Raw genomic sequence first — 17,659 nt, forward strand, 5'->3', positions numbered from 1 at the left:
TGATTGCAAACTGCTCTATAATTCCTATATCTAATATATAAAAATGGATGTTTGTTGGTTGGTAAGTGATAAACTTCTACATCGCTCAACCGATCGTGATGAAACTTGACATGTTTTTTAGGCTATCAATTTTTCTGTAACTCGCCACTAGATGGCGCTGTAGAACAATTTTTGAAAGCACTGTTCTATAACGCTGCGTACGCCTAAGTTCGTTGATTCTGATTCTGTCAAAAAATTGGAACAGCAGTGATAGCAGATATAGCAACATAGTACTAATTAGTACTACAGCTACAAAATTCTACGCTGGCGAAGCCGCGGGAAACAACTAGTATTTTATATGTATACACATTTTTTTGTATTGTTTCTTCTCTATTACCTACAACTTGTAGGGCTGAATAGCCAAATAATTAACAATAGGGATACTTTGTTTTTATCGACTTTCACCGAAAACAAGCTTTTGATGCTTATCAATAATAAATAAAAAAATAAAAAATCATTAGGTCTTGATGATATTCCACCTTTCATTATAAAGAAAGTATTGATTTCTATTTTACAACCTATAACCATCTAGTAAATTTATCATTTGAGTCAGGCTGCTTTCCACATCGTCTTAAGGTGGGAAAGGTAGTTCCGTTATTTAAAAAGGAAGATTCAACACTTATGAAAAACTATAGACCTCTCACCATTCCCCCTAGCATGGGTAAAATTTTTGAATGCTGTTCTGAGTCGTCTCAATTCATGTCTTCAAAAGCATATGAAAATTTCTCCAAATCAGCGTGGATTCCGAAGTGGTTATGGATTCCGAAGTGGTTATGAAAAGTTGGTCTCGTTTCTTGATGCGGGAGAATGTTCTGTGGGATTTGTGATCTCAGCAGGGCATTTGACAGCGTCAACCACGATATGTTGTTGAAGAAATTAGAGGAATATGGTATCAGGGGAACAGCATTGGACTGATGGCTCTCATCATTTCTGACTGATCGAAAACAGTTTGTCAGTCTGAATATTTTTGTGAGGGGGAAAGAATGAAAACAGTAGAATCACATCAAGTATCAGTTGATATTGTAGTTCCACAGGGTTCCATTTTGGGTCCTGTGTTATTCTCTCTGTATGTGAACGAAATAGGTTCATTAATACCTGACGCTCTCATTACAGAATATGCCGATGACACATCTGCAATTATATCAGATTGACATGTGAAACAAATGTAATAGGGTAGTAATAGGGATGAATAACTGGTTTTCTCAAAACTTACTACTTCTCAATCCAACCAAAACCAACATTATATGTTTTCATAACAAACAAAAAACAGAAAAGATAATCAACGTTTATTTTGAAAATGCTCAGATAGAACAAAAAAATAATGTTAAATTTTTAGGCATTGAGGTTGATAAGCATCTCGATTGGAAACTCCATTGCTCAGGAAATGTCTCTAAGTTGAACTGCATAACATGTAGGTCAAAAGATGAATTTATACTTTGCTTAGGTCGACTCAAGGCTGCGATATGGTATTTGTGTATGGGGAAATTCTACTCCCACTCCAGAAATATTAAAATCGCAAAACAGAGTACTGAGATGTATTATTGGTCTCCCAAAAAGGGCATCTTGCCGCGAATATTTTAAAAAATATAAAATTTTAACTGTCGTGTCGTTGTAAGTTTATGAAATGTGCCTGTATGTTTTTAAAAACAGAAATAAACTCATCCGTGTTAGTGAATATCACTATTTTGATACAAGACAAACTAAAAACAATGTCGTACCATGTGCAAAAATTAAATTAACGTCTTGTGCGCCAAGATGATTAAGTTTGAGAGTATTTAATGCTCTTTCAATACATGTTAGTGACTGTAATAATATAAATATTTAAAAAAAAATTAAAGGACTTCGTGTTAGACAAATGTCTGTATTCACTTAGTGAATACTTTTAGTTTTACATTTCTATTGTAATAAAGGACGACTCCTACACTGATTATTGTCAATGTCTTGGGCAAATAAATGTATTTTATTTTTATTTATTTTACTTGACTTCATTGACGTTTTTTTCACATTATATTTGTATAATTACACTGTTTATGTGCAAACTAATTTGTGAAAATGAAGAAATCATTATTATTATTCCAGTTCTTGATTGCTGAGGAACGACATATCGATCAAATATATAAACACCTTGGCACGCCGCTGGAGGCGAACTTTTTTAGCGTATCCGGATTATCGCGATCGGCGTCCGCTCCCCCACCACCGCCGCGGCAGCGAGGCCATGTTGTGACGTCACGGCAACTCATTCGCCGAGGGGCGGACCCTCTCCTGCGCTGGAGGGGGACGCAGAGTGGCGCGCCGATCGCCGCCTCAGTGCTCGATTGTCTCGTGTCCGGAGCGAACCGTCACGCGTGATATCCGCGAGTGTGGTCCGGGTTTGCGCGACTTACGAAGGCAAAACGGAATTCCTAAGTGGCCAATGTGCACCGGGTGCCTTGACGCAGATCGGTGGCGCTATCCTTGCATTCGGAGGTGAAGCCACGGGAGTGTTGGCGCCCGCCCCCGTGGTCGTCCCGGCGCCAGCCGCCGCCGCCATGAATCAGCTAGGGACCGTCTACGCCACCAAGCGGCGACGAAGGAACGGCAAGAGGTTAGTGCACGGCTCCGGGGAACTTTTAATGTTCCTAAGTCGTCGGGTAGTAGCCTGGAATATAGTGAAATCGTAATTAAATATCCTGAAAAAATAGGCGGAGCAAATGTCGAATCGACAGAAAAATGTTAGCAAAATCAAAATAATTCAAAAACACTATATTCTGACTATTAAAATGAATTTCAGTTAGTTCAGACCTCCATTGTATAATTCAATAAATAATAATAATGATATGATTTTATTTCCTTGAGACAGTACCTATAGGCTGTATGGAAAAAGTCAAAGGAAGGGTTTCATAAAAAGTGCATATACCATCAACAAACGAATAGCAAACACCGCATAAAAAACATAAAAACGGTTATATACATATAACAGAAAGAAAGAAATTTATTCATTCATGGGCCAACTACATGGTATCGAACATGTCAACTTATACTTATAAATATGTAAACAAACAAACATGTAAATATACATTCAATATATATATAAACATAGGACCATAAAATACAGATATATACAGTGTCACCGATAAAGTCCGCATCAAATGGGAAACTTTTTTATTTATCGTTTTATGTGAAATTTGATTTTGGCAGTAGATTTTGCTTAAGAAATGATGTCAAATGGCGTCTACAAAATAGGTCACGTGATTTCCTTAACCTGTCAAAATTGACATTTAAAAAAAGAAACATCGAAAAATGACATTATTCTCCAATATATCCAAAAATATCAAAGGATAAAAACATTTTCTTTTGTAATTTTATATCCACACACCAAGTTTCAAACCCATAATAAGTATTTTATATTTTCACTATTTTTCCGCACTCCTGCTTTTTCTACTTATCAAAATTTAAGCACACCTGTACTAAATCATTTATTTTAACTAAACTCGTCACCGAATTTTTTTTTTGTAATATAATAATATTTTAAGAGCCTCTTTGATGTTAAAAACAAATTTTGAAAAATGAAAGTTGTCAAACTTGATGCAAAGTTCATCTAGTTTCAACGGGGCTTTCAAAACTATACAGTACTTGAGTTTTTTAATGAGCAAATGGCCTCACAATATGAATTAGAACAAAACGGAACATTAGGAAACATCATTTCGTGATTCTTGAAGCCCATTCAATAAAAGAAAAAAACTCATAGTATTTACATTTACCTACTCCGCTAACAACACTAATTTAAAAAAACTGGGTAGGCTGTGAAAAAATATGAAACTACATAATGTGTTTTAGAAAACGTCACTGTCACTGAATAAATTAATGCCCGTTAGTTCAATGTAATGTATGAAAATTAAAATAATATGTTATCTTTACAAGAAAAAATTGAAATTGTGCTAATTTGTGGTGAAAACACATTGCATCGACAAGTGGCTGATATTTTTAACGCAAGACATCCTGGTAGACATGTACAGCAATCCACTGTAAGTAGGATTTAAAAAAAATTTAAACTGACTGGTTCAGTTGAAAATACTTTTAAAAAACGTCATAATCCATCAAGCAATAATGATGAGGTTCAGTTGGCTGTCTGCCTGGATGTTATCGAACAGGGAAAATCAAGTATTACCAATATTGTAGATAGAACTGGCGTTAAAAGAGAAAGCGTGAGAGCAATTTTACATAAAAATAAATTCAAACCCTACAAACCCAAATTTATAAATACCTTAAAGGAAAGAGATTTCGATGTTCGACTAGATTTCTCTTTCTGGTACCAAGGAGAAGTAGAATTAAACAGAAAATTTCCTTACAAAATCCTATGGACCGACGAAGCTACCTTCACATCGAACGGCGTAGTCAGTTCCCAGAATTGTAGGTGGTGGGCTCAGGAAAATCCTCATTTTGTGATAGAATGTCGGGACCAATATTCATTTAAAACAAATGTGTGGTGCGGTGTTTTAAATAATCAGGTAATGGGACCATTCTTTTTTAGACACAATTTTACTTCTCAGGATTATTTGCAATTTCTAAATACTGAGATCAGTGATATAGTGGACAATATGCCGGTTGAAATAAGACACAGTCTGTGATATCAATGTGACGGGGCTCCTATTCATAGTTCAAGACAAGTCAAAGAGAAACTATTAGAAATGTTTAGGTCGCCAGATTTAACCCCACTAGATTTTTTCTTGTGGGGTTACTTAAAACAAATCATTTATAAACAAAGACCTTTTCGTGACGTGAATCACCTAGAAACTGTTATTAGAAACTCTATTTTAAACATAAACCCTGTGAGTATCAGCAACTCAATAAAAGATGTATCAAGAAGGTCAATTATCTGCATAGAACGCGATGGAAGACACACAGAAATGTAGTGTATTTAATGTCGTGAGTCTTTTTTTCGTGTTTTTTTGCTATTAGGTATAGGTACATGTTTATTTTCAGTTCCTTTTAATTAAGATTAAATTTCACTGTATTTTTTGTTAAAAAAACAATAAACACTCTAAGATATTGTTTCCTAATGTTCCGTTTTGTTCTAATTCATATTGTGAGGCTATTTGCACATTAAAAAACTCAAGTACTGTATAGTTTGGAAAGCCCCGTTGAAACTAGATGAACTTTGCATCAAGTTTGACAACTTTTATTTTTCAAAATTTGTTTTTAACATCAAAGAGGCTCTTAAAATATTATTATATTACAAAAAAAGAAATTCGGTGACGAGTTTAGTTAAAATAAATGATTAAGTACAAGTGTGCTTAAATTTTGATAAGTAGAAAAAGCAGGAATGCGGAAAAATAGTGAAAATATAAAATACTTATTATGGGTTTGAAACTTGGTATGTTGGTATAAAATTAGAAAAGAAAATGTTTTTCTCCTTTGATATTTTTGGATATTTTGAAGAATAATGTCATTTTTCGATGTTTCTTTTTTTAAATGTCAATTTTGACAGGTTAAGAAAATCACGTGACCTATTTTGTAGACGCCATTTGACATCATTTCTTAAGCAAAATCTACTGCCATAATCAAATTTCAGTAAAACGATAAATAAAAAAGTTTCTCATTTGAAGCGGACTTTATCGTTGACACTGTATATATATATATATATATATATATATATATATATATATATATATATATATATATATATATATATATACATATATATATGAAAATTGAGCCACTATTTCTTATGTTTTCCGGGATCGAACTAAATATTTCTGGAGCCCTGAAGTTTGGGGCATTTTCTGTTATTCTAAGTTTTGTTAAAGGCACTATAAAATTATTTTTGTGTCTAGTGCTATACCCATGTTAAGAATCAATATGGGGGAATGTATCTTTTTTCTTATACATATATATACACGATTCTAAAATATAAAGTGAGGGTAAGGTTAATATCTCCAGGTCTTTGAATGCATTTCTGCAGGAGGTTCGAGAGCTCAAACTCAACATTGAACGTATAATACGTTTTTGTGCTATAAAAACACAAGACGATGAAGTTGATGTTGCCCAGAAGGTCAAGCCATATCGTAGTCTACGTTCTACCTGTGCATAATAGAGCTGCAACAACTGATCAGGATTCAGAATTTCTTTTATATTCCTAAATTGAAAGGCAACTGTGCGGAGTTTGGAAACAAGATCAGAAATTTCGTTCTTGTGACATTAGTGGAGATCATAGGAAAAACAAATGAGATATATTCACAGGTTCTTTGCGGGATATGAAATCTAAGGCATTTCGTTTTATCGATATTCAGAGGAAGACGATTTGCCGAGAACCAATTATTAATTGCGGATAAAGTTTCCCCAAAGTTTTCCGTTATAGAACTTTCTCGGGTATTGGAAATTATAAGTGAGGTGTCATCTGCGTACATAGTGAAGGATGCTGGCACAGCTTATCAATGTCGTTGATGTAAATTATGAATAGAAAAGGGCCAAGCACTGACCCTTGTGGGACACCCAAGTCGTTTTTCAAGTACCCAGATGACTCCTTTTCAATTTAGACATACTGCCATCTGTCACAAAGATATGACCGTATCCAATCCAGAGGTGTACCCCTCACACCATAGTGATAGAGTTTATCCAAAAGAATTCTTATATATTGAACTGCAAACTACATGCTTGAAGATGCTTTTGTTGCATTTTTGTAAAACTGTTTTAAAACCTTCTTTCTGGAAGAAATTCCAAATATCGACAGCTATTATAAACGAGCATACAAATATTCAAATCTATTCTGAGTTGACATATAATGGTAAAAACACTGTATCGTTCCTGAAATGATAAAAATATAAAGATAATATTTGGCTGCATATTGTTTCAGAACTACCGAACTAAAATAAGAACATTCGTAATATATTTGTGAGGAGTTTATCAAATGTTTTCACCTATTTTCTGTCAATAATTTGTTTAATATTCAATTCCAAAGAGCACCTCTGGTAGTAGTAGAAAAATAAAATATTCTGATAATTTTATGAAAGAAATGACTTGTTTTATTAAATTTTTGTTGTATCTTTATGCAAAGTCAGCATTTGATTGTCCATCTCGTACATCATCAGTAACATATCTAGTGAAGTCGTCATTATTTTGCGTCCTCAGATGATTTGAATTTGGGAAAAACTATTTCTCTTCATAAACAAGAAGATACCACGAACATAAATAATTACTACTAGGTAGGTATATACTTTGAATAAAATATATATTTGATAATTGTTCGATGTCATATGACTTTCATTATGAACTGACTGGCTATATTTTTTTTGGAGATTAATTTTTGGGAAAGGGCGGTTTTGACTTTCCACCACTCCGTCGTTATACAAAAAAATTGAGAAGCATCCAGAGAAAAGAAGAAAGCAATTCCTGTTGAAATAAACTCCCATCAAAGATTAAATCATTTAAATTTTTTGTATACAGATGGTGAAGTAGAAAGGCAAAACCTTTCTTCGCATGTTATTATCAAACAATACTTGTAAGTAATTACTTCAACACCTAATGTATAAGGGATTAACTTCTCAGATTTCTCAAAAAATTCGTTTTATTTTTAATTTTTTCATATCCTCAAAGCACTAAAAAAGAAAACTAATAGAAGACACAATCCTGTAATTTTCTTCCTTGTGTCATTTTATAATGGCTGGTAGTTTCAATTAATTATCCTTTTAATGGTCTTTGTACCATTCATTGATTCATTGGCTGAAAGCTCAGCACATAAATGATAAACAAAATGCTCATTGCATTAACGTACCTTTTAATATGTTATTATGACAAATATGGTGTTTTCCATCATTGGCTTGGTCAGCAGGTAATCATTGATTTTATTAATATTAAAAGACGATTATTTACTTCTGCCACGGGATAGTCATCCATTCTCCGTTCCGTCAACAAATTGTTAGTTGTTTGTTTGCATTATTGCCAACATAACACGAGTGGGCAGCATAAAAATTTGGTGCTCAGGATTCGATGAAATCGACGAAGGCCGTTATTTGCCTGGTCCTGATTGGCGAAGGTTCTATCGATGAGGAAGTTATCGAAGTGCTCCAAAAGATATTCGTCGGTTGGCAAGAGTTCTGGGGAGTATGGTGGCTGAAGCAGAACTTCGACACTCAATTCTTTTGATTTTTGAACGATGATTTGTGGAACATGGGGATGGGCTTCGTAGTAAAGCAGGACCGGCTTCTTTTGTTAACCAGTAACCCTCAACATTATATAGTAATAAGTTCGACTCTAGTCGAGTTTGATTACACACCCCCCAGAAAGGAATTTGAAAGATTCATATTCGACGAATTGTTTTCTGTTAACTAGAAGTTATTTTCACAGCATAACATCCAGATGGAAGTTTTTTGTTGAGTGATAGTGTGGCCCTCAAACTTCAACTTATTATCAATCAATAACCCAAGAAATTTATTGCATGACGTGTTCTCAATCACATTCGAATTCGAAGCTAGAGGAATATTAACAAGAATGCAATTAAAGGATGAAACTTTGGTTTTTGAGTTATTGAAAGCTAATAAATTTGCCTTATACCAATCTGAGAGTTTGGAAATATCAGAGCAAATGGCATTATATAGATCATTTGTGTTGGTTTCGTGCCATAATATTGCAGTGTCGTCGGCGAATAAAGTAAATTTGCCCTCTATATCGATGGTAGTCAAGTCGTTGAGTAGAGTAGAAATAGGGTAGGTCTGAGTACTGAGCCTTGTGGTACTCCGTTAGATATGTCAGAAACATCAGATACTGTTGTATATTTAATCCTTTGACTTCTACGGGATAAGATGCAAACTCTTTATGAGTAATACCCTCAATACCATAGAGATAAAGTTTCCTGAGCAGAATCTCGCGATTAACACAGTCAAATGCTTTAGAGAAATCGCAAAAGACTGCTGCTGTTATCTAGCAAAACGTCAAGTGTGCTACATTTTTGGGAAGGCAATTTAAAGCTCTATTGAAATATGCAGGAATATCCAGAGTATCTCATTAAAAAAAATAGTTCTCCACCAATAACTATTGATGTCTCATTTGAAAAAATAAGTTTTTTACACCACTGAATTCACGTAAGAAATGATTTGGAAATGTTTTCATGAACACAAGAAATTTTTGACAGGAAAAAAGTTACAGCAACTTTTAGAAAATGCTGTAACTCAGAAATGATGATAGATATCGATATGCGGTTCCAATTTTGCCCACGTGACATCAATAAGGAGAAAACTTTTGAAACAACCGAAAAGTATCAAGGGTCAGGTCCAGGGCCATCGCCATGGGGGGGGGGATGGGGAGGGAGCCTTCCCCCCTTGCTTTTTTGACATGGGAAAAAGTTGGTAAATTTTTGGGCCGTGAAGAAAATGGAAAAAAATAATAGTGAAAAAATGAATGAAAATTAAAAAAATAAAAACCAGAGAAAAGAAAGGGAGAGGTGATAAGAAAAAGGAAATAACCAGGAGAAGGTTGGGATTTCCCGACATGCATAACTTAGAGAAATTCTGACTTGTTTGAAAACTTCAAAAAAGTTTAATTTCTCCCAAGTAAGAGAACAGTTTTGAACAGTCCATAAATTTTGAAGTGACAATTTTACAAAATTCCCAACTTTTCGCTGTTTTTTCGACTTGGGAAAGTTGGGAAATTTCGAGCCGTGAAGATAATAAAAATAATAGCAGAAAACAATAAGCACAATATTATTTAAGTGTTGTTTCCTTTTATTTGTACCAAATTTATTTTTGTTTGTGCATACCCTAACGAGCATAGGCATTCAGCTAATCTTTGGATAGCTAAGTAAGAAAATTAATACAGTGTGTCTCACTTCTCATGGAAACACCCCCGTATCTTCCGTAATATTCGAGGTAAAACGATGAAACTCTCAGGATTGATGGAAATGCTCAAAATGCACCTACCACCTGAATGGGGTTGGCCAAAGTGATATACACTGTCCGCCACTCGCGATGGAACACCCCATCAATGAATGCATCAGTATTGCCTATATGAACATCAAACAAATTTATACCAACAGACAATGTCTTAACAAAAAAGTAAAAACCATACTCTGTGAATCTCTTGAATTATCCAGATTTAATTTTGGAAGCACAGTCTATGGGCCATGCATTGATTATGAAGATAAACGTAGAATTCAGGTTGTTCAAAACAATTGTCTACGTCTAATACACGGCATCAAATGTGGCCAACATATATCTCATAAACTCAAAGATACCAACTGGCTCAATATGGCAAAACGGCAATCACTACATGCTGCTATTCTATATCATAAAATTATATTATCACTGAGAAAGCTCCCAAATATTTATACAAGAAATTGTCATACCGTTCAGATGTCCACAATATCAACATTCGTTACAGGGGAAGACGAACACCCCTCATACACCGTACAGAATTATTCAAAAAATATTTTTCATACCAGATCGCACGAGTGTACAACTCAATCTCTGATGAATTTAAACTGATGTCTTTGAAAAAATTCAAAAGAGCATTGAAACGGAAATATTTGAACGAAATCTAATGTACACCCATTGTCAACAAGAGTGGTGGTTCGTACCATTACTACCATCTTTTTTCTAATCGTTTATAATTATGTCTAATATACTATTGTGTCAATTATATATTTAGTACTTTCACTCAACAATTTATAAATAGTTTTGAATAGTTTTCTCTGTTATTTTTTCTGCCGATTTTTTTTCTTTTTTTTGCATTACATATGTGTATGTGTGTATATGGGTACATATATGTGTATATGTATTGTGTATACATGTATATATAGTTATTTTTTTTGGCCTAAGCTGCAAAACAGAGGTTGCATCTTTTGGTGCAACCAACTGATCTTCAGCCTTTCCCGTTTATTTATTGTATCACTATGGGAATAAAGACCTATTATTATTATTATTATTATTAAATGAAATAATAGTAAAATAAACTACATGTAAAAATATAACAATTGAGTAAATAAAAACAGAATAAAAATAAAGGAATGAAAAAAGAAAATAAAAATAAAAAGTATAGAGATTCCAAGTCACGTTAGTTCATGACGTTTCGATTGTTAGTATCTACAATCGTCTTGGGGTGATGACTGGACTGATTCCTCCGAGAGATGACTATTTACAGGTCGTTCGAGTACTTTCACTTATCCCCGCTTTCCTTTTTCCGCTTCACTGGTTCCGTGGGAGATGACCGTTTTGGCGGGAGTTGGCCATTTTTTGCTTGATGATGGGTTTCTATATGTTGCGTATTTCTACGCTGGCCTGGCTGAATACGTTGTTGGACAACATGTATGCGGCTTCCTTGGATTTTCTCCTAAACCAATGTTCCTCTTTGTGCAAGATCTCAGCTTGGGACCACTCGATGTTGTTTTGATAGGTCCAAGCATGGTCTGCTATTCCTGATTTACTGGTTTCCCCTCGCTGTGTGTGTTTCTTGTGCTCGGCAATGCGAACATTCAATGGCCTCTTAGTTTCACCAATATAGGATTTTCCACAATCACAGGGTATCCGGTAAATGCAATTCTTGGAATCGCAGTCCGCGTTTGATGGCCTGGTTTTCGTGAGGCTGCTACGGATAGTGTTACCGGATCTGAAGCAGGTTCTGATGTTGTACTTGGAACCAATTCTTCTTTTCCTCTCCGATAATCCTCTGATGTAGGGAAGTGCAAGCCCTGGTTGTGACGGCTTCTCTTCCTTGCGAGGCCCCTGCTGTCTTCTAGCCAAAATCTTTTCTACCATCGCTTTTGAGTATCCATTTCGTTGAAGATCATTTTTGATCTTCAACGGAACCTTCCTTCGTTGGGAAATTTTGCTGGTGTGGTTGGGAAAATTGGGATTCCCTCCCCCCCATGGTTTTTTTTCGCTACGGCCCTGGTCAGGACGCATCCCATCAACAACTAGTACTGTGAATTATTTGGATTTCGTGCAACCCGAAACTTACCTATTGGTCTCTGGAATAAATGTCAACCTAGATGGTTTCCTCAGTACCATCTTCTTTCGCACACCTGCGCCAAATGAAAAACACACATCCGCGATCAATTATCGAAATATTGACGCACCATTTAGCCAAACAATCGAAAATCGACGCACCAGTTATCGCGAAATGAGCACACCGTCGGCTAATTGCCCGCTAATTGCCAGAAGAGGCATCGGGCATGGCATCTAAGCATGAATATCGTAATCGGACGCTGCTGATGGAATTTGCGTGCTGCAGATGCGTGTCTATGAGTAACATACAAACAAACACAACCTGTAGCAATAGGAGTTGTGTCTATTCTGCCTTACGTGCTGTGACGTAACAGAAGTGATTTTGGAGCGTGTGTGGCCAAAGCACGAAGGGCATACTTGCCAACACGAGACGCAGTGGAGGGGTTCCTTTTGATGTCCCGTGTAAACATTGGAACACACGGAACATTCGTGCATAGAAACTCTGGTATTTCAACCAATTCGCTTTTGTTTTGTTCTCTATACGAGAAATAAGACTGACTCAACTTTGTACGTACACGTGTCGATAGATGGTGCAAGAATCAACATCTGTCGCTCGTATTTCGCTCAGACCTTCAGTTTATAGACCGTAATGTGAAAAAATTCACTCACTTAATATCAATGGTGAATATTCGGATTGTTGCTGACAGAAGATTTTGATGAAGAATTTGTTTGTATTAATGTAAAATGATTCTGAACTCAAAACGTGGCGCTCCCCCTTCATTCTGGAATCTTCCCCCCAAAGATAGCATAACACATGATTTTATTCACAATGGAACAGTGCCTTAGGTCGAGTGTTTTTGACAAATTATTCTACATGAAGAAGGAGTCCAAGTGATCACATCAGGGGTATAATATTCATCTTGCTTTCTCCATCAGATGGTCAAGTACGAGGGATGCCTTTTATATTTTGGGATTAGAGAACAAGAATAAATATTAATATATGATCGACTTTCATCGGAAATGTCCTCAAAATGCTGTAAACCTCAAAACAATGAACATAACCTATATTTCACATTCAGTGGTTTCGATCAGCTGTTTTTCGTATATCAAAATTTGTGATACCACACACTGAATACTTTTCTCTTTTGGGAAGTTTATCGAAGAAAATATGACATCTACCGGGCGTAATGAAACTAAGCCAGATGGTAAAACCAAAACAAATTCTTGTCAGCTATTTTTAAATATTGTTGTGATTTCTTGTGCATCTTGTGCTTGTGCTTCATCAGTTTCTAATGTCTGTATTGAACACACAAAAAACATAACTCTTACAAATTCACAAGCGATCATCGAACACAAAAAACTCCAAAACAATAAACATAACCTATGTTCAACATTCAATTATTCCGATCAACTGTCAGCTATTTCTTCTCTATAGATACATATGCCACAAAAGGAGATTTTTCAACATAGATCCATCGAAAAAAAAGGTGTCACGAGCCTTATGCCTTACTTATTCTTTATGTGGAAAATTGTATGGTAGATAAAGGACAATCTACAGGTTAACTTTTAAAAATTTTTGAATTTTACGAGTTGATGATCAACTGTATTGCCAAACATGCGCCAAACTAACTGACTGTTATACGAAAACAAGTATAGGTGAGGCACCAGTCAATCTAATAATAACATTGATGATCTTCAAACGTGAATCAACCTTTGACGGAAGCAATAAACTCTTTCGAAGGTTCGAAATGATCAGTCATTGTTTACTATGGTTCTGGCATTTGCCAGATTTAAAAAAAATTATTGTTGAATTCCATGAAATGAATTAATCTATTTTTATTGACCTCTTCTGGAACTTTTCAATACCACAAAAAATTGTAATGGGGGATTTGATAGACGTGTGAAAATAGCTTTGTCTTTGAGAAAGTAGCAGGATATATATATGAGGATATATAGACAAGTTTTTTCCGGACTCGTTGCGTAAATTACTATTGTTCAATTAAAAATTCACGTTCCTATTGAATATCAGTTTTGATACGTCCCTTTCAGCTCAAAAAGAAGCATTTTAAGACTGAAAAAGGACGGGGCCAGTAAATTCCTCTTGAACATTTGAACAGAAACCCAAACCCAAATCCTTCAACATGATTTTCCTATATTTCACCATTTCTCCTGCACATTGTTTTGAAACACCGTTCTAGGACTTTGTTGCGATTCATTTGTGCTACATAAAACGTCGCCTAGAACATGTTAACACCTCAGATACACATAATTACGTTTCGTAGACGAAACTTGCCTTCCACATGCGAAGTACTCGCATAATAGTGTATGACACGTATCTAGCTGGTGAAGTGAATGAGTTTTATCAGGCCTGTAATAGAAGCGGTACACGAATGTTTAAGAAATTGCCTGTGACAGAACATTACCCGACGGAAAATAGAAATAACATCCCGGTGAAACGATTCTTAAACTAAATACGATCGAGGAATGTGAGGTGCAGTTGTCTTGATTGATTATACAGCGTGACTCACGGTCGATGGTAGGTTAGACGTTTCTGGAAAACGCAAAGCATGATTTTTCTGAAAATTTCACCTCTCACATTTCTTCACCTGTTCCATCGATCCGAAATATTTTCAGCATTGCGGCGTTGCTACTTCCATCAAAAAGTCCTAGCAACTTTATTTTTTTAAATGGAACACCCCGTATATTAATACATTTTGGGAATCGCTCTGGTATTTTAATACTTTTTTGTTGATAATGTCCTATACCTATCTCTATCTGTTTTCTAGATGAAAAATAAATTGTGCTAAATATGGTCCAAAACATAGCCGTAATTGAAATTAAGTACATCAGTACTCTCAATTCATGAAACGTTGATATTTTGACGATAGTTTGGACAAACTCGAAATATTCAAATAACACCAAGAAATCGACTTCATATCATACAGGGCGTGCTAAAATTACTATTATTTTTATTGTGCATAAAAGTAGTCAAAAGTTCATTTTTTCAAACATAACCCCCTGTATATTACTCGTTAAATTGAAAGATGGTGAAAAATGCTTCAAGATGATATATCATGTCCCTATACTTAAATCGTCAAGTTTTCTCAATAAAGTCGCTTCTTCTAGAAACATTATTTTTTTTAGAATTTGGATTTACTTAGGTAGCAGTAGAATTATCAAGCTTATAGCAGTTCGGTTACTTTTATGAGTAATTTACAAAGAGTTATCGACGGTGTTTTGAATCATCTTCCAAAATGAATGCAAATATCGATTATTCAAACGAAGTTCTTATGAAATTATTTATTATACACATGAACAAAGTGATCGAATCATTGTCAGAACGTGTAAAACATTCAACCAAATGTATCCTGAATTAACACCAATGAACGAGAGGAAGTTTGTAAGGTTACAAAATAATTTCCCTAACTATGGCTCAAAGTTTCCAGGGAACAACTGTACCAAAAATCAGTAATTTCTAGGTGAAAAGTAAGATTTTGTGGGCTAGAACATGTGAAAGTACAGACAATAAGAGAATAGGATGATTCAAAATAACAAAATTGTAAACAAAATATCACATTTTCACAATAAATGCTGAAAATGTTGTCCATTACAATCTAAACACTTTAAAATGTTTTTTTGTACGCGACTTGTGGTTGCTTTTTCAATTTCCTGGGGATCGAGATCTTCAATACTCCGCACTATTCGCCGTGGCAATTCTTCTTTGGTAGGCACTGGAGTACTGTATACCCTTTCTTTTAAAACACTCCATAAAAAAAGTCAAGTGGCGTGAGATCGGGTGATCTCGGTGGCCAATCCCAGGCCCTAAACGCCTAAATCAACGATCGTCGAAGAGTTCGTCAAGTTTCCTGGAAACTTCCTGGAATAACGTGAATAACGTGAATAACTATTTTTCCACAAAAACGGCTTTATTAAGAAAACTTGACGATTTAGGTATAGGGACATGTATATCATCTTGAAGCATTTTTCACCATCTTTCAATTTATCGAGTAATATACAGGAGTTTTATTTGAAAAAATGAACTTTCGACTACTTTTATGCAAAATGGAAATAATAGTAATTTTAGCACGCCCTGTATGATATGGAGTCGATTTCTTGCTGTTATTTGAATTGAGAGTACTGATGTACTTAATTTCAATTAAGGCTATGTTTTGGACCATATTTAGCACAATTTATTTTTTATCTCGAAAACAGATAGAGATAGGTATAGGACATTATTAACAAAAAAGTATTAAAATACTAGAGCGATTCCAAAAATGTATTAATATACGGGGTGTTCCATTTAAAAAAATATAATTGCTAGGACTTTCTGATAGAAGTGGCAATTCCGCAACGCTGAAAATATTTTAGATCGATAGAACAGGTAAGGAAATGTGAGAGAAGAAATTTTCAGAAAAATCATGCTTTGCGTTTTCCAGAAACGTCTAACCTACCATCTACCGTGAGTCACGCTGTATACTAAAATGAGGCAACTGATCGGAAAATAATCATTGTATTTCTTTGTCGATGAATTCTGCATTTCTTTCCTTTCCATTTGATGTGCTGTACGTGACGATTCGATTATTATTAAAGAAGATGCGACTTAGTCCCTTCTGACGCTATAAGGCACCGCTTTTATAGCGCCCTGTGGATTTTCCTGTGTGTTTTGTCCTTAAAAAAAGCTTGAACAAAAGAAAGTGTTCGTGGATGATGAAATAAAATTGAAATAACCATAATATCCGCATTACAGATTCAAATGAAACAGAAATGAATAATGTGGCATATATAATGAACCACCAAAAAAATAATTGAGATATTTTCCCGGCCCAGTCGCTGTGGGCAACTCAGCCAGTTATCAAAACGATATTTACGATACTCCGAGTTCATAAACCAGGTGATAACAATCTGTCATGCGTTCGACAATGTACACCTCTATAATTTTATTCATTCCACAAAAGCAAATGGCATTTGATACGAATCCGACCAGACTCAAGATTGATGAATAATTCATGAGCGTTCATAAAGCCAACAAGAAAATCATATCTGGATACTCATAATTAAATATTTCACGAACTTTTTCTGGAAAGTTATGAAAAGTAAGGGACGATTTATGCGGCAGATATGAATGGTGATATCGCGAATAAAGTGGGTGTTTGTGGTTGTACCCTTTCGTTTGGAGTTTTTATTTTGCGAGTTTGGGATTATCGGAAATCATCGACTTTATGTTGATTATAGAGAATACCTTGCACTGACGAGTGACCAAACACCCCGAAACCGGTCTACAAGTGTGTTATTTTTACTGTTGGTGAATTTTGATTCGTATGTCCATATTTTTTTACAAATATTCCCAACTTTCCTATTACTACATCTTAACCACTTCGCAAATCGTTTACTCTCCTTTCGTAATCCCTTTCATTGAGGTAATGAACTTTGCGTATCCTGTAGCATTTATATTTGTGGTTTTTCAAAATAGTTCTAGTGGATTTTACAGAAATCCTAATTTCGTGCGCAAGAACAATCTTCAGTAGCATCATTTTTGTAACTGGCCAATCCTAAATTGAAAAAAAAAATCACTGGCTAAATTTTTCTGTGGTAATATTTGCTTGCCCATAGCATCCATTTGATTCCTCACACTTCCAGTAACCACACAGTTTCTTGTTTTCTTTCTGTCAAATGCACCATAGTCTCTCAAATTTCTTTCTAATCGTCTA

The 17,659-nt window shown here is 35.1% G+C and overlaps 1 protein-coding gene across 1 annotated transcript in view; it reads left to right on the forward strand.

Annotated features, from left to right (window-relative positions):
- Positions 1–2,149: 2,149 nt before the first annotated feature.
- ss (aryl hydrocarbon receptor spineless) overlaps positions 2,150–17,659 on the forward strand; it is a 243,144-nt gene continuing 227,634 nt past the window's right edge. The window contains exon 1 of the mRNA XM_074177529.1: positions 2,150–2,623. Coding sequence (XP_074033630.1) covers positions 2,568–2,623 — 56 coding nt within the window. The 5' untranslated portion in view covers positions 2,150–2,567. The remainder of the gene's footprint in view (positions 2,624–17,659) is intronic.

Source organism: Leptinotarsa decemlineata, unplaced genomic scaffold, assembly GCF_025532065.1.
Source record: "Leptinotarsa decemlineata unplaced genomic scaffold, Ldec_3_MD MMD2_tig00002974_RagTag_RagTag, whole genome shotgun sequence".
Taxonomy (NCBI): Eukaryota; Metazoa; Arthropoda; class Insecta; order Coleoptera; family Chrysomelidae; genus Leptinotarsa; species Leptinotarsa decemlineata.